General features: G+C 39.0%; 1 protein-coding gene across 7 annotated transcripts in view; it reads right to left on the minus strand.

The window, feature by feature from the left end:
• EYA1 (EYA transcriptional coactivator and phosphatase 1) overlaps positions 1-22356 on the minus strand; it is a 288702-nt gene that overhangs the window by 47770 nt on the left and 218576 nt on the right. For all 7 annotated transcript variants that reach the window (XM_054590246.1, XM_054590244.1, XM_054590245.1 and 4 more), the window contains 2 exons: positions 20026-20165; positions 18638-18721 (listed from right to left, as the gene is read on the minus strand). In XM_054590246.1, the coding sequence (XP_054446221.1) occupies positions 18638-18721; positions 20026-20165 (224 nt within the window). The remainder of the gene's footprint in view (positions 1-18637; positions 18722-20025; positions 20166-22356) is intronic.

The raw sequence follows: 22356 nt of genomic DNA on the forward strand, positions 1-22356 counted from the left end.
AACAAAAGCCCCAGGGTTTATAAGAGGGCAGGAAGGAAAGAAAGACAGAGGCCAACTGAGCGCGCAAGAGCTGTGTGGGAGGGATGAACACATTTCCCGCAGTTTTCCTGCGTGATAACTCAAACTCCTTAGCCTTCTCAGACTGTCCCAGTTTAATATGAAATTTCATAGGCTGAAAAGAGTTAAAAACAGTTTACAAATAAGTAAAGAAAAACTCCCATTGAGTGCTGCTTTTATGGGAAATTGCTCACTTACTTCCATCTAAGTATTAGCAAGCGTGCTGGCAAAAGCAAATACTCAAATACACCCTAGAGCAGAATTAACCAGTGAGGGGAGTTCAAACAGCTATTTCTAAAACAAAACACCTGACCAAGGTGTTTACTCCCCCTTGTTCAGCCCAATAAAAATCCACTGACTTGTCTCATAACCAGGTCAATGAATCTTTTTATGTGGCAAGGCAGAAGAGCCTCCCCACCTTTATTTAATTGCCAATCCTAGAATTTATGTGCTATGGTATTGTTACTTTTGAAAAAGTATTATTTCTCCTTGATATGGTTGCTTATTTATGCCACCATCAAAAGAACTGCTCCATTGTTTGTTAACATATAGCATACTCTAACTTTTCTTCATAAATTAGAGTAATGGCTTGCGAGTAGGAATACTAATAAATTTTAAAGGCTTGTTCAATCTTGTGGTCAAATATGACACAGATGTTGGCCTTATTTACCTTTTAATGTTTTTCTCTTTTGTTATTAGCTTTCATGCCTTAACAGCTTTTATACCTGCCACTCCACGTTGTTATGAAACATTTACTACACTAAAAAAAAAATGTTACCTTGAATGAGAGAATTTTAGAATAGGAAGGGGCTCTAGTTGAGGGTACAGTGTTTCTCTAATATTTTTTAAACCATGATCCACAGGGGGAAAAAAACATTTTACACCCCGATCTAGTAATTTCTCTCTCTCTCTCTCTCTCTCTCTCTCTCTCACACACACACACACACACACACACACACAGCTGAAATAATGTAAGTTTGGCAAAGGAAGACTTTCCGTACTGTGTGGGGTGTATTCTGATATTTTCCACTTCATTTCCAACTGAAGTGTTGCAATCTGCAGTGTGAAAAGCAGAGCTGTAGAGGATACCTACTTTTGATTTGAGAGATGGGAAAACTGACAGTTGGTGGTGTGGTGATTTGCTTGCGGTAACAGAGCTGGCAGTGTACGAAGTCACCTCACCCGAAGTGTTTTCTCTGAGAGCAAACTAGCAGAAAAGCGGATAGCCATGTCCACAGATTGGCTTATGTGTTCTAGCAGTGGAGTTCTTCTTGTGTGGAGGTTAGGTTTTATTTTCCTGTTGTAATAATCTTAATACTTTTCAAAGTTTTCAAATATGTCTCATACAAAGCAAATGTGACAAAAACTAACGCTGAACAGTTAAAAAATTAGTCATAGCTTGATGGCTTATTCTGGCATATTTGGAAGAAGGAAGAAAGAAAAAACACATTTTTTCAAGACCAAAACTGCGATGGTAAAATCACCATGTCTTTGGCTTAACGTTACTTTTTTTTGTGTTTTTTGCAATAACGAATTCCAGAGCTGCAGTTATGAAATGGTTGCTCTTGAAACACCATGTTTTGTTCGATCACTTCTGAAAAATTACAGAACTTTGCCTCCACTTCAAAGAAACATCTCTTTTTAAGTAAACCTTTCTTCCAAATCTTTCCATTCTTTTCTGAACTTGACCCCTCTGTGGCAGTTGCCACTGTTGTCTAATTTCTCCTTTTCTGGTGCCTATCCCGTTGTTGCTATTTTCTGACCACCTTTCTGGAATCTGATTGTACATCACCTGTTCCTTAAGTAATCGTGGTCTCTAGGATAGGTTTCGCCCAGTCCTCACTCCATTCACACCTCCCTACGGACCCCGACACACTGGAGACTTCAGCCATTGCCCTCCACCTCTTTATTAAATCAGATCGCAGCTGTAGGCCCACATATCAATAACCTGTTGGTCATTTCTACTGGAATGTTCTGTGGAGCGCCTGACACAGAATGTGTTGCAAGTTGGAGTCACCGTTTCTCCTGGACTCCTACTGTTTTCCTCCTTTAAGAGAATGGCAGCCTACCAGTCCCAAACTCTGGTATTTTTCTACCTCTCTTTTAACCCTAAACCAAGTCAGTCTCGACATCCTGCCACTTGGACCTGGAATCCAAGCCTTCCTTATATTCACTGCTCCTTTAATTTCTCCCCAGTGACCTGCCTATTTTGTAAATACCTTCAACAGGCTCCCTCACAGGCTCTCGGCCCAGGGTCTCACCATGCCCATTCCATTCTCCCATCTCTTTTAGAAAACATGCAAACGCTCGGAACAAGTACGCAGGACCCATGAATGTCTGACTCTTGTTTACCTCCCCAATGCCCTATTTATAGTTTTCCAAACTATTTTTTTTTAAATCATAAAATCTTTTCTGCAGAGACGGCTAGGCAGAGGCCTAATGTAAAAGACAAGCGGCTCCGATGGAGGTTCCCACCAAAGACCATAAAGGAAACGGGCACTCATTTCCATTGGTTACCCACATTAACAGACTGCGGTCTCTGACCGAGCCTGTGTTCACGTCCCTCGTCCCTGCACAGCGCTTCTCCCCGTGCCCTTCATCACTTCAGAGTCTCCCCACTGATTCTTTCCAGTTGGTCTCATCGCCCGCTGGGTACCATAGCTGTATGTGTTCTTGTCTAAGGAGGGCAGAGCCTTATCCCTATGTTCTTCTCTCTCCATCCTTGGGACTTAGCAATGTCAGGCTTTCCCAGTTTGGTAGAGGAACAAATGAATGAAGCAGTAAAAATAGAATGTTTCGAATAATTCCAATGAAGAAAAAAATAAAATATTAATTTTGATCTTTAGTTAGTTGCTAATGTTCGGTGTTGGTTAAAAAAAATTCCTAGATACTTAGCTTAGGAAAAACAGACATTTGAATCCTAAAATCATTCTGTCTACATAATATAGTATTAAACATGTTCATTATTAATGCCTGATTAATTTGTACCTGATTAAAGAGTAGTCCATTCTTTTTCTAAAGATTTTTTAAAAAGATTTTATTTAGAGAGAGGGGCGGGGAGGGAGAAAGAGAGAGAAACATCAGTTGCTCTCATACATGCCCTGACCAACGACCAAACCTGCAACCCAGCCATGTGCCCTGACTGGGAATCGAACCAGAGAACTTTCACTTTGTGGGATGATGCCCAAACTAAGCCATACCAATCAAGACAAGAACAGCTCATTCTTGGATAGCTGATTACAAAACCTTACTTATTTTCTTAATGAAGTGAATATTAGCATAAGATCAGCAGCCCATTGTTTATTTTTTAAACTCAATAGTGGCATGTATGACATTTTGCAAAATATGTTCTTATGTGCTGTACAGTTTAGTTCCCTAGTCAAAATAGTACAGAGAAGAGGCTCAAAAAGAGAAAATCCAATCAATTGCTTTATCATTCTTCTTGTTTAATGAAGAGACAGTGGAAATTGGCTATAGGTCTTATGCCCAGGAAATTCTAGTTGTGGAGACCTTCTTTAACCCAAACAAAATAAAGAGGATCCAACACCACACCCACACTCCCCTCCACACACACACAACACACACACACACACACACACACACACACACACACACACACACACACACACACACGGGAATGAAATTTAACCTTGCTTCTAAATTATTTTAATAGGATATTGAATTGCAAATGTCTTCTTAAAGTTATGGAAATAAGTAAATGAAATTGTTGCAATGCTAGGCTACCCATGGTTGTTGTGGGTTAAGGCAGAGATGATTATTTCTATTGAACAGAAAGCAACATTATATAGAAAAATTAAATAACAATGAAATCAGCTGAGGGTAGACCCAGGCCTAAAACAATAGTTTTGCTTTCATCCTCTGTCAAGTGACCCTAAATTATCCTTTGCCTCAAGATCTTTTTCTCTTGTTTCTAGAACACAGACCTGCCCACAGAGACTAAAGTTGTTATCATCCTATACTGAAACCACCAGTACCACGCTTGGCCCATTCCCATTCTTTTCCTGCTTCTCTTTTCAGCCTGATCACTGTTATTACACTAGATCTTCATGTCCTAAAACTGTTTAAAATGAAAAAGAAATTCCAAGTCAGTGCACAAAAATGCTGAAATGCCACAAAGTCCAGCCTCTATGGAGAGTTGTGTTTGTTAGTGTTGCATTCACATGTTGAGCCTCTATAACCCGATTTGAAGTGAATAAAAGAAAAGGGTGTTTATAAACACACGCGGGTATTGGAATAATGAAAAACTAGGATACGGCCTCTTGTTGCCCTGTTTTGTTTCATACATCAGCTAGGGCATTCGATAAACTTTAAGGGTCATTTAAAAAGCATTTTTTAGCAAGTAAAATCCATAGCTATTCAGAAATTTGATTTTACCAAGACTCAACTGCCAGATAAAGATGCTGTTCCTCCTGCTGGGTGGTCCCACTTGCTTCTACATTTCAATCTAGTGACTCTCTTAGGATGACAAATAATACAACTGCCTCGTCATGGAGCTTACAACGAAACCGCTCAGCCCATCTGTAGCCTGAATGAGGTCTAATACTAGTTCCAACACAAGGCATCGTTAGCAGGGGCAGTCTTGCTACCTGGCACAGAAATTTAAAATGTTTCTTCTAAAATAATTGTGCTCATAACCTGCAGGCAAAGAACTCTTGCATGCAGGGCAGGAAAAAACACCAAAAATGCATGTTCCCATAATGGTCATACTACAGGCTCTGCTGAGATACATTACACTACATCTAGAAACTCCTGTGTATCAAAGGACCCAATTAACAGAGTGAAAAGCAACCTATGGAATGGGAGAAATATTTACAGCTCAGATATCTGGTAAGAGGTTGATATTCAAGATATATAAAGAACTCCTGAAACTCAACAATAATGATAGAAACTAATATAAAATGGGCAAAGGACTTGAAGGGTGTTTCTCCAAAGAAGACATATAAATGGTCAACAAGCACATGAAAAGGTGCTCAATATCACTCATCATTAGGAAAATGCAAATCAAAACCACAATGAGATATCACCTAACACCCATTAGGGTGGCTACCTTAAAAAAAAAATCACCCAGAAAATATGTTAATGAGGCTATGGAGAAAATGGACCCCTTGTACATTGCTGATGGGAACATAAGATGGTGCAGCTGCCACTGCCATGGAGAACAGTGTGGCAGTTCCTCAAAAAATTAGGCATAGAATTACTATGTGGCCCCACAAGTCTACTTCTGGATATATACCCAAAATAATTGAAAGCAGGGTCTCAAAGAGCTATCTATACATCCATGTTCACAGGAGCCTTATTCAAAATAGCTAAGAGGTAGAGGCAATCCCAGTGTGCACTGAGAGATGAATAAATAAAATGTGGCATACCCATACAATGGAGTATTATTCAGCCTTAAAGAGGAAGGAAATTCTGTTACAACATGAATGAAACTTGAAGGGATTATGCTAAGTGAAATAAGCCACTAACAAAACAAAACAAAATACTATATGATTTTACCTATATGAAGTACTTTAAATCATCAAAAATCTTAGAGAAAGTAGAATGGCTGTTGACAGGTGCTGTGGGGAAGAGAGAGTGGGGAATTGTTTAATAGCGATAGCCTTTCAGTTCTGCAAGATGAAAAGAGTTCTGGGGACTGGTTGAACAACAACGTGAATGCATTTAATATTACTGAACTGTACACTTAAAAATTACCAAGAAGGTAGAGTTTACAGTATGTGTATTTTACTACAATATAAAAATTAAAAACTACTGGAGAAATGTAATTGTTGATTAGACATTTAACAATAATAGGAAATAATTATTAAGTTTTCTAGATTGCTAACATACTGGGGAATAACTATTTCTATTACAAAACTCTTTTAATGGAGTCTTAAATACATGCTGAAATAGATATATATAAATGAAATCATATGATATCCTGGATTTGCTTTGAAAACTAATCCTAGGACAGGGCAGGGGAGGGGTGGGATGTGGTAAGGACACAGATACAATGAGATTGCCCTGGACTTGGTAACTGTTAAAACTGGGAGAGGTTACACTGGGTTTCATTACACTATTCCATCTACTTTTGTACCTATTTAAGAAGTATCTATAATTAAAATTTAAAAAAAATACATAAAAGTAGTCACTGAGACAAGATTGGTTGTCTTTTGGTGGTAAAGCTATGGCTTAAAAATATTTCTTTTGAAAATTTAAAACACACCCAAATCATACTTTTAAAAGGCCAAAACTTTTTTATGGTCAAAACTGAAAAAACCGTGGAAAGCCCCTCAGCATTTCACTGTTCATTGAGAAGAAGGCGTCAGGAGTCACTTGGTACCATGTACCCAGACTTAAGAGAGACAGAATAGGCAGAAGAATGTGTGTCAGACCCTGCTTTGTCTGTGTGAACTCCACTAATGCTTATCATATGAGATGTTCTTGTCCAGAAAACCAGAGGAATGCCCACATTTATAATTGAAGCCACAGGACCTAAGTCTCATACACTTAGGAACGGCCGTGGCAGCAGTGTCACAGTGCAACTTGATCAGCTGCGAAGGAGAATTCCCTGTGTCATTTAAGAGCAGTAACTCTAGAGGCAGCTCACGGAGGGCCTCTGGCATTTCTTTTTTGGTTGTACAGCTCCTGTGGATCCTGATTTTTTCTGATCCACAATGCTAGTGTTACCATTTGCATCCTATTATGGGCTATTTCTTACTAGTTCAATGATTGTAGCTACTAGAGAATGCTTGTCATGAGTAATACAGGGAGACAGGTTGTTTTCCGAATATTGTTGGTCCTTTAGAGATTCAGCAGTTTCACTTTTTGTGGATTGAGAGGGGCATTAATTCAGAATAGTTTTGCCCCAATGAAGGACTGCTGTTGAAGGCTCATTCATTCCCTACTAACAACCTTCTTTATTTGTTTATAAACTCCCTGAAGGCAGGGATTATGGCTAGGCAACTAAGACACTACTAAGTATGTAATTTAAAAAATTATAGAAGACTTTTATGAAAAGCTTGTTCGTGTTAGACCAGGAAACAAAAGGCGACTCGGCAGGAGAAGGGTGCAGAGCCAGCTGTATGTCTTGACTGCTGTAGCCCGTATAACACAAAAGGCTTTGTGTGTGCAACTTCAAAACTGGCGGTGCAATTTTTTCATGGATGTTTTCAGTGATTGTTACTTCGACTAAACTACTCTATGCCAGAAGGCTAAGGTTCTGAGTACCATCTACTGCTTCTGTTTTGATAAATTCTTTTGATGGGGTCTTCGGTTTTGGGTCATCCTAACATGGAGACCACATGATTAGCATGGACTCTCACCGGACAGGGCACGCGGTGCAGTCCTCCAGGCTTCTGGCAGGGAGGGGCAGTGGGTAGTTTCTTACATGCTTTTTGCTTTATTCCAATGACAAGGATGAAGTTCATGCTGCTCAGATTTTATGTTGAGAACTATTGTAGTTAAATCTGCATTGCTGAGTCCTGAATTTGTACGTGATATTTGACAACTATCTTTTAAGTAAGCACTGCAAAAACTGTTTTGAAAGATGGTATTCACTCATTCTCAATTCTCACTTCCTAGCTTCCAGTGGCAATTTGTTTTTAAAGGCACTCCCCTAACTGAGGCTGATTCAAAAATGATTTTCTTTGCCCATTTTCATTTAATTTCTCAAAAATTCTAATGTGGGCTCAGAGGGCCCATGGTCTTTGAGATTTAAAATAGATAGAAAGTTTAAGGACAACCTGTTTATCTCTTCTTGGACTTTCAGAATAGGATCCAGAAGGGTTTCTGAATATAAAAATGCTTTCTCTTTTCTCCAGAAACCTTAACGCTAACCATTCACCTAACCGTAACAATATTTCTTCCTTTTATGTAACTGTTTTAAAAGATACATCCTGAGATTTTAAGTTTTGATTTAACAATGGCACAAATGCCAAATATTACATTAGAACTTGTATAGTTCAAAAAAGAACTGTAAGTCATTTCAGTTTTACTATAAGAACAACTAAAAATAGCACCAAGTGCTAATAAGGAAGCAATATCTCTTTATTGCTTAGATAAACCAGTAAAGCCTTAAAAGAAAAAGTGTTCCTATTTTTAATGTAGCTCTGGTTCCTATTTACACCCCCTGCACATTTTGTCCCCCTTTACCTTTTCTTCTATCATCTTATTTTTCTAAACTGAGAAGAAAAAAAATGAATGGTTAAATAAACCGAACAAACATATAAGGCAATATAAATTTGTCCAATTTAAATTGTTTCAGTTGAGACCTCTAAGAAGTATTTTAATGCCCAAGTCATTGTTCTAATTTTAGAATTCTACAGCATTCCGAATTAGTAATTAGATTCTACAAAGTACCTACAAGTGTTTGGGGCTTATTTTCCTGAAAGCTCCCCCCGTCCGTATTAATTTTGCTTTTACATTTTTATCTATTACTATTTTCAATTCACAAGTACATTCTAAATGTATGATAAATGTCTTTTGCCCACTGAGTGAATATGCACTTCATAACACCTAGGAGATCAACTCTACACAAACTCCTAGCAATTGCATTTCTACTTTGGATCAAAAAGTAGAATCTATCATGTTTTAAAAATTGCTATTTAAAGAATGAATCTTAAGCTGGAAAGAGTTACTGGAAGATGGTCCAACTATTTCAGAAAGTGTGACTAGTAACTTAGGATATGTATGGTATTTATATTCTGAATTGATGGATAAAAGATAAGGTTTCTAAATTCTATCCTCACTGATCCTATGTGGGCAGCTAAGCTTCCTCTGACAAGCAATTACTGAGAGTTATGGTGGCCCAGTGAGGTGTGATACTAACAATGTGAGCAGGTTTATGAGGATTTGTTGGCCAATGTGAAAATCTTGTAAAGTATGCTCAAATCAACAACAAATCTTTGGGCAGTATCAATCAAATGAAAGAAAAAATACCCATGTTGGACCCTGTAAACAATTCCTTATTTAGAATGCTAATATTACAGCCATAAATGGGGCCTGAATGTCATTTAAAATTATTTCTCCCTGTCTAAGATCTTTTGTTTTGGGGAAAAAGCAGCTGAAAAACAAGAACAGGCACTCAGCGTACAGGAGTGGCTTATTTTCTAAGTCCCATGCTGGCTGCTCACAAGGAAAGGATTAAGGGTAAGATTAGAAAAGTAGCTCCCTCACCTGAAAAAAAAAATGCTAAATATTATTTTTTAAGTAATATTACTAGAACTATTTTGTAAATAATGGTTGCAACCTATGAGACCCAAAGTTTCCACTGCTTCCCTTCCACCTGTCTAAAGTTACCAATGGCATCAATGAAATATTAACTTTTTGCAATTTTATAAGGACCTATCAGGGAACAGCTGGCATGAAATGCCAAGTTTCAGGAGTTGCGTGCAGTTCTGATGACAATTGAGAAATAATCTGGATTACCACGAGAGTCTGTATACACATGAAATATAAATCACGGTTCAATTGCTAGCTGAATGATTAAAAATAAAAAATCCAAACTTGTGGTAGAGCTAATCAGGTCATTTTTTTTTTCACTGATTAGATACATGACACTCGACTGCTTTAATTTTCTCCTTACTGAAGAGACTCCCTCTCTTTCGACATCATGAAAATAATAGCCAAGTAGAGAGAAGAGAAAGAACCTAACTATTCCAAAGATTACTTGTGATTGTGGAAAAAACCCCATTGAACCCCAAATGCGGGACAATCGCCAAGAAGGGGTACAAAGAGGGAGGAAGAAGAAAGCCAGAACAGACCTGGCCAAGTTGGCCTCCACACATAGGGGCTCAAGCAGTGCCAAAGAAAAGGCTAAATCCAATCAAAAGAGCTATCTGGATTTCATTTGTAACCACTCTCCTATCTCTCTCTCCGTCCTAGGGTTACAGCCCTTTTCTTAGCCCTTTATTATTTCCTACCAGGGGCACTGCAGTAATCTCCTTTGCTATCAGATAAATCTTCCCAATTGTACAATTCCAGCCTGTCACCCCACCGTTTTAGTATCAGGTATGGCATTCCCTCACCTGCAGCATAAAATCCTGGCGCTCAGTGCTCCAAGGGCTATAGGCCAGGCAGGAGTCTAGGTCATACTCCTGCTGTGGTCAGTTAACAGATGTGCTTCGTTGGACCACCTTTAATTTTTATGAGCCACAGTTTCTTCATTAGAAAAAAAGAAGGGACTGCCCTGGCCGGGCAGCTCAGTTGGTTAGAACATTGTTCCAGTACGCCAAGGTTGTAGGTTCGATCCCTGGCCCTGGTGCCTCCAAGGAGCAAGCAGTGAATGCATAAATAAGTGGAACAAAAAAATCAATGTGTCTCTCTGTCAAGATCACTCAATAAAATTTTTTTCAAAAAGAGATCGCTTAGGTAATTAATGGAAGATAGCAGTGTAAACTGTAAAAGCTGAACAAAGACACAGTGTTTTTAATTAGCATTTCAACACATTTCTTGCTGCTCATCTTCAAGAGTCTGATCCACGAAATACGCTTTATAGATGTTTAGCCTTTCAGACTGCCCGTTCCCCACATGGCTGTGCTCTGCTCCGACCTCTCCCTCTCAGCTCCCTGGGACATATGATAGTCACTACTGCTGCTCCCTCCTCTGAACCCCAAAGCAAACGGTAATAGCTCTTATTTATGGAGTGCCTGGGAGTATTTTTCTAGGTGCTTTCCATTGTTCTCCCAACAGCCCTTGATGGCTTCCACCTTACAGATGGGAAGATTAAGACAGAACAAGTGAGACTCGGAGACGCAAGGTGCTTCTCCCGAAGCCACAGAGCAGGGGACTCCCAGCACTGGTGGAAGCAGGCCGGTGAGGTGTCAGGGAAGCTGTGAGGATCTGTGTTTGTTCACAGCATTCCTGTTTACATGTATGAATAAGAAAGCTCAGGATTTCTTCAGTAAGGCAGCAGGAACATATGTGTCAGTTATGCACAGCAGGTCCTCAAATAACATCGTTTTGTTATGTTGATGAGGAAAAAAAACCCCACAACTCGATTCCTGACTGGGACCACTGTCTGTGTGGAGTTTGCACAGACACTCCCCCCATGTCTGCGACAGGTTTCTCCGAGGACTCCGGGTTCCTGCCACATCCCAAAGGTGTGCACCTGTGGTGAATGGCATGTCCACTGTCCCTGCCTGAGTGGGTGAGTCTGGGTGTGAGTGGCCCTCAGATGAAAGGGCATCCTGCCCAGGGTGGGTCCTGCTTGGGGCCCTGAGCTGTGGCTCTGGCCACTGAGACCCTGAACCAGAATCACTGGGTTAGAAAATCAGTATCTTGTTTTTATTCATCTTTCTTAAATGTTTGCAGAGTTAAAATTTATTTCAGAGTTTACTATTATAAGTGTTTGGGTCTTTAGAAGCTGGGTGATTTTTTTATGATCGAAAATATGCTGTAGGAACTTAACTCTTATTTATATCAATTAGCCTATGGTCAAATTGGTTTCTTCATGAGTTGTTTCATTTAAAGTCGCAGTTTCCAAGACACTAAGTGAGGCTGTATTACTGCCAGTTGAGAGGAAGGGGCTGGCAGTTAAAGGGAAGAGGATACCTGTCAGGATAAGAGCAAAGGGATGAAAAGAGCTCTTCCAGCTGGAAATCCTTTGATAGTCAAAAACACTGCGCTTTTGTTTTGAGAGTTTAGATTCCATGACATTCTACAGTATCCAAAAATCATATTTGGAACCATAAATTATCTCATCATCTTGATCTAACTTGGCATTAATATACAAAGAAGAAAATAAAACTAGGGATCTATCCTTTGGGGCTGAACCGGCCCCTCATCACTCTCAGCACATCCACCACACAGCCCGTGGGTGCCGCTCTGCTGGGATGGCCAGAGCCGCCAGGAGGGCTGGAAACTGTGCTCTGGTTTTCATTCATTTGTCAAATAATTCTTAACCGAGAGCTGTGGCTTCCATTGGCACCCTCCACCAAAACCCATTCTGTTTCTCCCTGGGCACACAGCAAGGCTGCATTTCCCTTCTTCTCCAGTGCTAGGCTGTGTGGGCAGAGGTGGGCCCCATCCAAGCCTGGCCTAGAAGGCCTCCCATTCATGACCTCCCTGGTTTTCCTCCCTGTGGGCATTACAAAACTCATGGAAATGACCACAGAAGCCTCAGAAGCTACATGGTGAGATGGCACAACCTCATAGGCACCACCAAACACTGCCCAAACCAAGTGACGTGGAAGACCCACTTGAGACCATTAAATAAGAAAGAGAAATTTCTATTGTGTTTGAAACCATAACATCTAATTGTTCCAGCTGTTTTGCTCACCCTGACAAATTCGAGTGCTGACACTTCTTCAGTGGGTCCCCTGAGGCCTGCACTGAGTTTACAATCTAGTCGATGTAGTGCGGCTGTCACTGAATTAGCTGTCCTGGTGCCCTGAAGGCAGGAGTGAAACTAGTCAACACAAAGTTAAGAGCCAATCTAGAGCAGGGAAGGCAAACATGTTCTCTAAAGGAACAGACAATAAATATTTTAGGCTTTGTAGGCCATATACAATCTGAGACACATTCTTCTTCTTTTTAAATAATCCTTAAAAACTTAAATGATATTCTTCACTTGAAGGTCCTGCGAAAGCAAGCCATGAACCAGATTTGGCTTACAGGATATGGTCTGTCAGTCTCTGATCTAGGTCTCTGGTCTAGACTTTTAAAAACCAAAGGAAGAATAATATTTCATGACACATGAAAATTACATGAAATTCAAAATGGGAACTATAAATAAAGTTTTATTGGGATACAGCCACATTTATTTGTTTCCATATTGTCTGTGGCTACGTTAGCTAAGCGGTTATGACAGGCTGCTGGCCTACAAAGCCTGAAACATTTTCTATCTGGCTTTTTACAGAAAAGGTTTGCCAACCCGGTTCTGGAGGTTCCAGGAGAGAGATCATTCCATTTAGGTGACCAGACCCTCCCCAGTCCGAGGAGGACACCGGGTGTCTGGCTGCTTTGGTGTGGTGCTGAGAGTTCAGCATCTTCATCAGCCACAAGGAGGTCATTCCTCAGAAGATTTGGGAGTTTTGTGTTGCCCCCTAAAAACAGGGTAAGAATAGCAATCTTTACTGGTTAACTGAAGTGTTCTGCTGAAATGGGCTAGAGAAACTGCTTTCAAATTTTTCTTTCATCAATACTGAATTATCTCAGTATTATACTCACTAGGGCAATTTAGTTGATTTAAACTCACTGTGACAATTGAGGCCTTTGTAGGAACCTGGTGCACTATAAAACACACGCTGAGGCGGCAGATAGATGATCAGCAGGTGATGTATGCTGCTCTTATTTTTGGGTTATTATGCAATAAGACACAGTGTCAGGTCCTTCAAATTCATGACACAACCAAAGTCTTTCTTTTCCCTCCAGCGTTATTGAGATTGACTTAATTTTTAACATGATTTTGCAAGTCAAGTAGCCAGCTCTATAGATAAGGGAACAGGATCACTGGGAATAAATAATTTACCAAAGGGGATAAGGGGGCACCGTGAAAAGTCAGAGCCTGGATTTGAGTGTAGATCTATTTGAATTTGAATTCGAGGCTCTTTCTATCACACCGTAAAGTATGTCACATATTGGCACTTCATAAATTTGAAGACACTGCCACATATTACTTGCTCATTGGTCATTAAGCCAAATTCAAGGATTTGGCAGTCAAGGTTCAACTACATTAAAATATAATTAACATTTAGTTTATACCAGTTACAGGGCTTGTGTTTTTTCACCTTTAGTCTCTAACGTCCCCTGAGCCTCAGTTGCTTCATCTGTAAAATGGGCTTAGCAGTCTCAGCATTAATGTGGAACTAAATGAGTGCTGTGCACATAGGAAATTATTAATAAAGAGGACCTAGAATTAAAACTGCTAAGCTTTATGTTGGCTTAAGTACTCAGGTTTAGGTTTCTGTGTAAAATGAGGAGTGTACTGGGTCATATCCATATGAGCAACAATAAAAGATAAATATTGAAACAATCAAGCTATTAGGTATAGATATCTTGCGCAATCTTCCCAGAAGAAGGAAGTCATGCTTAGAGCATCAGCACAATGTTTATTTGGAATAGAGGTCTGTGGTAGTTGCTTTGATATGACAACTAGGTTATATTGTCTTTTTTTTTTTTTTTTTAACAGGAGATAATTCAAGTTTAATACATGCGCATTGGGAATTCACATAGGCTTGATGATTCCGTGAATATTCCAAAATGTGTTGTCCATTTTAAAGAAAGCATTCAATGAATAAAATATCAAGACTAATTTTCTTCAGTGAAATTGGAGAATTTGGACTTTGTTTGAAAGTAACTTCTAAAAATGCATTAAACAAAGAGCTGGGACAGATATTAACAACAACCTACTTTACTGTAACACCCATGGGCTTTATTTTCCTGTTAATATGCTGTTTCTCTTCTCTTCCATGGCCAGGCCTGCACTGGACCCAGCACCCTCCATTAGTTCCCATCAACTTTGTTATAAAAACAACACTTCCTTAAAACACCCAACATGCCTGCTTCCCAGAGCTAGAATTACATGGAAGGTGGGACATTCTCAAGCTTTTTTTGTACATATTGCTGAAACATGCCTTAATTTTGCATTATATCAACCAGATCCTGTGTCCCCTTACTGAATGGCCTACTCACTGAGTTGCCTAAGCTACTGTGACTAAGCTACTTCTCAAGTATCTGGTTCCCAAGGAGACAGAACAGCTATCACATTGTCTGGCATTCATTTCTTTCTATGCTTGGAGAGTAAGGCCCAGCCTTACACGTTCCCCTTGACAATGTGCAGAACACCACAAAATCTGAACTCCAAGAAAGAAGGCTTGCTCCTGAACTGCTTTAAGAGTTTTCTCCTCAGCTTCAGGGGGAGCCAAAAGGATGTAGGATGCTCTGACCATCTTGGTTATTATTATTGACAAGAAGAATCCTTGTTGAATCACAGATTTTTACAAGGCGTGATTATCAGATTAGAGGGCAAATTCTGCCTGACTCTAAAGTTCACTAATGAAGAGAACATTAAGCAAGCTTTCTTCTATGCTTTAGGCTATGATTCAATTAGCAATTATGTCTTCCAAACCTGTCTGGCCCATGAGATGACAGGCTGACCTTGAGCATCCAGCACAAAGAATGTGTTCAATAACCGTTTAGGAAGAAATCAAGCTAAGAATATCCAAGGAGCTTCTGATCCTGAGCTGTGCACGGTCAACTCTAACTCTGACCTCTCCAGCCCTGACCACGGCCTCAGTCCCAGGCTCACCTCTGCCTCCTTGCCTGGTTCAAGTGGATGTCTAATAGACATTTCAAACTTGTCCAACACCAGACTTCCTATTTCCCTTCCAAATTATTTCTCTCCCATTTCTACACTCTCATACAACTATTCTTCCAGTTGTTCAGGACAAAAGCCTGGGAACTACTTTTCATTCCTCTTTGCTACTTACTGCTCAGCAGCCCAATCCAGATCATTTCCAAATCCAATGTCTTTACCTGCAATAGAATCTAGAATCCAAAATCAGCTCTCTCAATTTCTACTGCTAGTTCATCAAATCACTGCTAAAACCCTCTTTGTTCTCCCATTCCTTTCTCCCTACCTTTGCTTCTCCACACATAGCCAAAGACATCTAAAAATCAGAATCAGATCTGTCACATCCTCTCGTGAAGTCCTTGAATGACATCTGCTGGCATGTGCAATGAGTTCAGCTCTCCTGACCATGGCTGGGTGGCCCTTTGTCCCTGCCGTTATCTCTCTGGACTCTGCATAATCAATGCTCAGCTGGGCCACACTGGTCTCTTTGTCCCTCAATAGTCAAGCCCTTTTCTGCCCTCTGCATTTGCTGTTTCTTTTGCTTAAAACAGTCTTTCTCTTTTTTTAAAGAACATTCTTTCTACTGGTGGTTACATGGCCCACTGGCCTCTTCAGGTCTTTCTGGTCCCAAGGCTCACAGTCTTGCTCAGGAAGACCTTCCCTACCTAGGCATTTTAAATTTGCTTTCTCCTGCCACCTGTCAACTTATAAAGAAGTAAGCTTACATTTAAATATCTCAAATAACCCATGCTTTAAGGAATATGCAATTTTGGCTTTTGGGAATTATATATGAAACTTTTTTTAATCACCTGCTCTAGTGTGAGAAAAGTAAACTAACAAAACACTATTTGATGAAGCCTCAAAATACTAATGGTTGACACTTTTCAAAGTAAATCTCATGGTATTTGTAATGTTTCATTTAGATAGCGTTGAGAATCTGAGTGAAAAATTCTAGGAAGCCAGCAGTTTCTAGGTTAGGTATAAATTCCACATGTAAACCAATAAATTTACAGTTAAAGATTGATGGAAGGTCAATAGGTCATGCAATGTTCAACACCTTGCTCTATGCTGGCCCTTTTCAGTAACTACAAAGACCTGATCAAGTCAACTCTCTGCATCCGTTTGGCCCTTGTGAAAAAGCTTTTAAAGACTTGAGAGTTCCTGGATGTTTTCTAAATTCTGGTTTTCTAAGTGCATGCCCTTTCCAACACTTTTGTGGAGTTCAAGGGCCATCCTATTTCACAGAAGTTAGGTATAGGTTTAGTTAAGATGGTTTAGTTAAGATCTTTCAGATTCTTCCTGCTGGCTCACATGTTGATGTTTCAGGTGTTAGTCTTTAATTAGTCTTATAAGTCATTTTTGTAAAAAGAGAAATGTTACTATTCCTAATGATAAAAGAATAAGAATAGTATTGATATAAAAATAATACAAAAACAATACAGCTAATATTTATTGAATCCTTATTGTGCTAGCAGCTACTAGAGACTTTCTTAGAATTGCTGGTGCAATAATTTTATTTATATAATCTGAATTTTTGTTGTCATCTTCCCTCAGGAATTTGTTTAATAATAAAATGGAACATATCGTGTTTTACAGGTAACTTATTTCTGGACAGAAATTCAAATGGTGGAATATTCTTACCATTACAAATGTACATTTTTCCAGTCTTTTTTTTTTTTTTTTTTTTCGATTAGGCATCTTCAGGGTTATGAGAAGGAAAGATGTGCTGTAAAGTTCAATTGATAATTCCCCTACTTTTACCTCCAGGCTACACCTACGTAGCAGGCATTCAGTTACACTTATTGAAACAATGAATACCCGGAGAGAATCTGCAGTGACAACACACACATTTTATGGGCATCAATATTAACACTAAATTGTGATAAACACCTGGAGTTTCAAAAATCTGAAACTTGTAATATTATTTCTTTAAATATTAAAAATAATGAGAACTACCACATTCACAGAATAATTTCAGAAATCACCAATAGTCACTTTAAATAGCATGATTTTTTTATGGGAAAGTTTATGACTCCATCAAGCAGTAGATCAAACAACTTTCCAAGATTTTGAAAAACCCAAATGCACAACATTGAAACTGAAGGTCTACTCATGTAAGGTGGCCTATAACATTGTTTACCTATAATAGCAGGCTTGGTATGCTAACAACTCAAACAAAAATGTATTGGCCCCATTGTCATTCAGAGTCCCAATTTTACATACCATTCACATAAATTTAGCCCCACAACAAAGGGACTTACAAAGACATTCATAACAGGTCCTTTGAAAATAAAATACTAACACTGCTGATCACTGAAGACAATAGCAAACAAATATTTGCTCCATTGAATATGTTGTGAATAATAATTTTAAAAGGCATGGCAAATATACAATCTAAAAGATCTTTCTATATTATTTGTACATTTTTTAAGCCCTCACCCAAAGATACATTTATTGATTTTAGAAAGAGAGGAAGGTGGGGGAGGGGGGAGGAGAGAAACATTGATTGGTTGCCTCCTGTATATGCCTCAACTGGGGATTGAACCTGCAACCTAGGTACGTGCCCTGACCAGGGATGGAACCCAAAACCTTTTTGTTGCACAAGATGACGCTCCAACCAACTGATGCAGCCAGCCAGGGCTGTCATCTACACATTTTCATAATTCATCCTATAATAGCATTCAATCATTTTTATTCATTGGGGTCTTAGTCGGTGAAGGACAAATACCATATGATCTCACCTATAAGTGGAATCTTTTCAAGAAAATCAACTAACGAACAAAATAAACCACAGATAAGGAAACATGGAGCAGACTGAAAGTGACCAGAGGGGATGGAGAAGGAGGACAATGGCAGAAAGAAGGAGAAGGGACTAAACAAAGAACATGTATGAATGACCCATGGACATGAGCAACGGAGTGGGAATTGACTGTGGGAGAGGGGGGCAGGGTGGGATGGGTGGAGGGGGGTAAAGGGGAAAAAACTCAGACAACTGTAATAGAATAAACATGATTTAAAAATAAAAAATAAAAAAAATTGGGGTCTGAAATAATAATGAATTAAATTGCATAAAGTTTATCTCATTTTTAAGAACATAAAAAAAAAACTTCTGTTCATTTGTATGTTTTTGCCTTACAAGTAATATCTGACTATGTCAATATATCAAGTAATTTTCTCTTTTAGATTTTTAATTTATTATTTAAAGTTTAACCACATTCCCATTTCAACAAAAATTCAATTCTAGGCCGTGTTACTCTAAAGAAAAAAATGCCTCTTGGTACTCACCCTCCCATATCTGTTGGCATAGGACCCAGTGAGCAAGGAATGGAAAACAATGATTGTCTCGTCCAAGTCCCAGATGAACACCCTCTACAAAGGAAGAACCAAATCAATGTGCTTTTCCCTTGCTTGAGAAACCTTATTATTCAGTTAACTTCAACATGAATAGTAGTCTTGAAATGAGAGAAAACTGAAAAATCTGAATTGACTCTTTTTTAAAATTATAAGTATTCAAAGTATTTCTTCTAGCTTTTCTTCCGCTGCAACTTCAGATGAGATACAAGACGATAATTATATTAGCAACATCAATATAAATATAGGAGAGAAATGATAATATATGTTCTTTCTACTTCTGGAAGAGGTTCTCAGTCTCAGTTCTGAAGAAATAAAAAAAGAGCTAAAACTAGTCTGTTTATAACTTCTGAGATAGAGAGGGGCAAGCAATTAAAAAGTCATTCAATTCATCTTTACCTTATCTCTGCTCTCTGTTCATTAAGAAGTGTTACAACAGCTCACCGTATGTTTTATTCTTATCAAGCCAAGGACTTAAAAAATTGCACACAGAAACTAAAATTTTATATCATCTATTTACCTTATTTTACCTATTAGGCTGTTACCAAATGGATGGGGTATATAGCATCCCTGTTTGGCTTTCTTGTGATTACAGATAATTAATAAATTAAGCAGGCACATCACACCTGCTCATGAAATACTCTAGGGGTGCTCAGAACTTGATTTAAAGAACTCATTTCCAAAACCTCTTTGAGATATCACAGAAGGCCTCAAGCCTGCTTTTCTTCTTTCCATTCCCACTCACACCAGTTATATTCATGTAGGTTCTGCTGAAAATTTTCATCTTTTTGACAAAAATAATCAGGTTTTCCATTATATTAGGTTTCAACTTGGCAAAAAATCCAGAAACTTAATTGCACTGGATTTAAGGCCATGAAATCTACCGCCCTTTAAGGTTTTATTTGATCGCTCCTGCTTTTAAATTCCACCACCACATGTCTCATAAGATGATGACCACTTTAGTTTAGAACATTGCAGGCTTTCCTTTCTGAATGTATGTGTGTCTTTAATTACTAAATTGAAATGATATAGAGCACTATAAGAAAGTTTTCTACAAGCAGATTTATATATTTCCTTAGAGAGAAATAAGCAGATACTCTACCATATAGTAAAAATGGAAGAGAGAACAGAAATAATTGCTTTAACTATAATAAATATAAGAGAGAGAAAATAATTCTTTACCTACAGTTACTATGAAAAAGAAAGCGGTAACAAAAGCATTTGGATACCTTAGTCACTGCTGTTGACAATGCAGGTATACAGAACCACCACCTAGATCCTAAGACGCCCTGCTATTCACTTGGGTGTTGGCAATGACATACCTCAAGATCAGAATCCGGTGGGGGGGAAGGGTTATTGTTTCTCCGACCTCGTCCACGTGACTTCCCATCTGAACCTCGACGTAATCGATCAGAGTCCGAATCTTTAATGGGTGTTGATGGGCTATGGATTGTGCTGTACTCTGTAGAAATAAAGGATAACTTTCATCTCTTTGTTCTGGCACTATGGTGCCACAATTAACTTTGTTTTATTTCATGGGAAAGTTGGAAGAGTAGAACACATTTCATTCTCCTCAAATTTTACGTTACCTTTTACTGGCATTGGCAGATAATGAATGAGACATTTGATGCCAAGACTTGCTTTGAAAAAAAAAAATGTGACCAGAAATTACTAAAATTTAATTGAGGACAATAAGCTCCCTAAATTTTCTTTGTGGTTCTCTATGATTAGCCAGTGCTTCCCATCCCCCAACTTCCGCATTTGATCCTTTCAGCCCACGGACAGTGCCTGACCATACTGAGAGGTTCGCACGTTCGCCTCACCAGTGGTTCTCAGACCTACAGAGGCCTCTGGTTTATGGAAAGAAATGAAAAGGAAAATCAGCTCTGGAACAGGGGAAACAATCAACAGGCAGAGTTTTGGTGGGTTTTTTTTTTTGAAAATTAAAAAAAATTCCATTTCCTCTTTCATTTTATATGAGAACAAAGCAGCGGCAAGATGAGGAGAGCAGAGATATATGGACAACACCCATGCTCTCGCAGTATCTATCATGGGTTCTTCCTGTGTCTTAGTCTCTTTGAACCAAAAATCCCAAGTGAGGCAGCACATTAAAATTACTCATCTGGGTAACTCAGAGAAACCACAGAAATAATCATAAAGAACGACCCCCAGCCAGCTCTGAGGAATGGCTGGGCAGTGATTGTGAAGTTAGGAGGAGACTTAACCTGTTTCCAGAATGCACAACAAACCATTTCCTCTCATGTCTTAGGTACATTTTTTTCTTAGTCCATCCGGTTTACACATCAGACAGTTTCTACCTCCCCAAATTCTAGATGTGCCAGTGTGCTGGCTCTCCCCAAAATCACTGCCAGATTTCTCTGCTAGATATGGGTTGGAATCTCTCAATCTAATACTCTCACTGAGACATTGTTGATGTTATATTTCACCAAACAGAAAACTCAGAGAACAGTTAGGGGCCTTTGTTACTGTACTGTCAGCCCCGCCCCTACCAGCAGGCCATCAGGTGTCCAACCACGTGGTCTCAGCATTACCTCCCTGTTTAAGCCTTAGGCGTCAGGGTAGATAGGAAGGCAGTTTGACAGAGTACATTCCATTTCTAAATCACATGAAATAGCCCTATACTTCCTGTTTAGTTTGAAAACCTAAATAACTTGTGTCACTTTTAGATGAGGTTTTTGCATGTCTGTGGCCATAGCAAACAAGAGAGCAAAGTTCCTCATGCAAACCGGTTAAGAAACCCTCTTACCCAGAAACCACTGTGATGACTTACAAGCCCATTAGTTAATTATGGGCAGAAAGTCCCAAACAACTCCTTTCACTGGGTCTGTGTATGTAGTTATTTGGGATGTGACTGTGACCCAATGCATCTTGTAGAACTATGAGGATACAGTGCTGGCTGGTCAAAATCAAGCATTCTTGAAATCTACATTAGATCATTTTTTCTTGCAGAGGCAGATAACTCTGGCAACCTCTCCTCAAGTTGTTCCAAACCAAGCATCTTTCTTCCATGTTTAATAGAGAATTAGAAGCTCCAAATGAATATCTTTTTTAAGGAGTTCAGTGGATTCAAACTTGTGTTTGAGGAAAAAGTCTTGACCTTCCTTTTCTTTAAATATTCTACAATCTACACCTCCATGCAGAACTGGATAGCCACCATCTTAGACGTAACAGATGCCAATCTGTTAAACAGTTTCAGAACAGAGCATTTACTTCACAACCAGCACAGCAGGCATGGCATTTGACCTGTAAAGTCTATTTTGAATCATGAGTTCTCTGCATTTGGAAGTTCATTTTGAGAAGAAGCTAAAGGATGTCAGACAATGTATCTTATCATATTATATCTTTTGCCTTGACTTCCAGGTAGCTTGGGGTTAACTTCGCCCTCAAAGTTTATCTTACCTAGCTTTTCTTAACTTAGATTTCCTTTCTATTGTTGCCCATTCCTTTATTTCTTTGTGTTTATTTCTGTACCTCTGTTTAAAAAACCCAATTAAATCTTTAAAAATATATCCTATCTCAATTTTTTTGAAATGAAAAAGCTACAATTAAACTGACTACTCACTTCTGTAACGCCCCCACACCCTCAGAATAAAGTCAATGAGCAGAGTCTTCAGGTAGATTTTTAAATAATC

Source organism: Pteronotus mesoamericanus, unplaced genomic scaffold (genome assembly GCF_021234165.1).
Source record: "Pteronotus mesoamericanus isolate MK-2021 breed Mesoamerican mustached bat unplaced genomic scaffold, CSHL_Meso_final scaffold_174, whole genome shotgun sequence".
Classification (NCBI taxonomy): domain Eukaryota; kingdom Metazoa; phylum Chordata; class Mammalia; order Chiroptera; family Mormoopidae; genus Pteronotus; species Pteronotus mesoamericanus.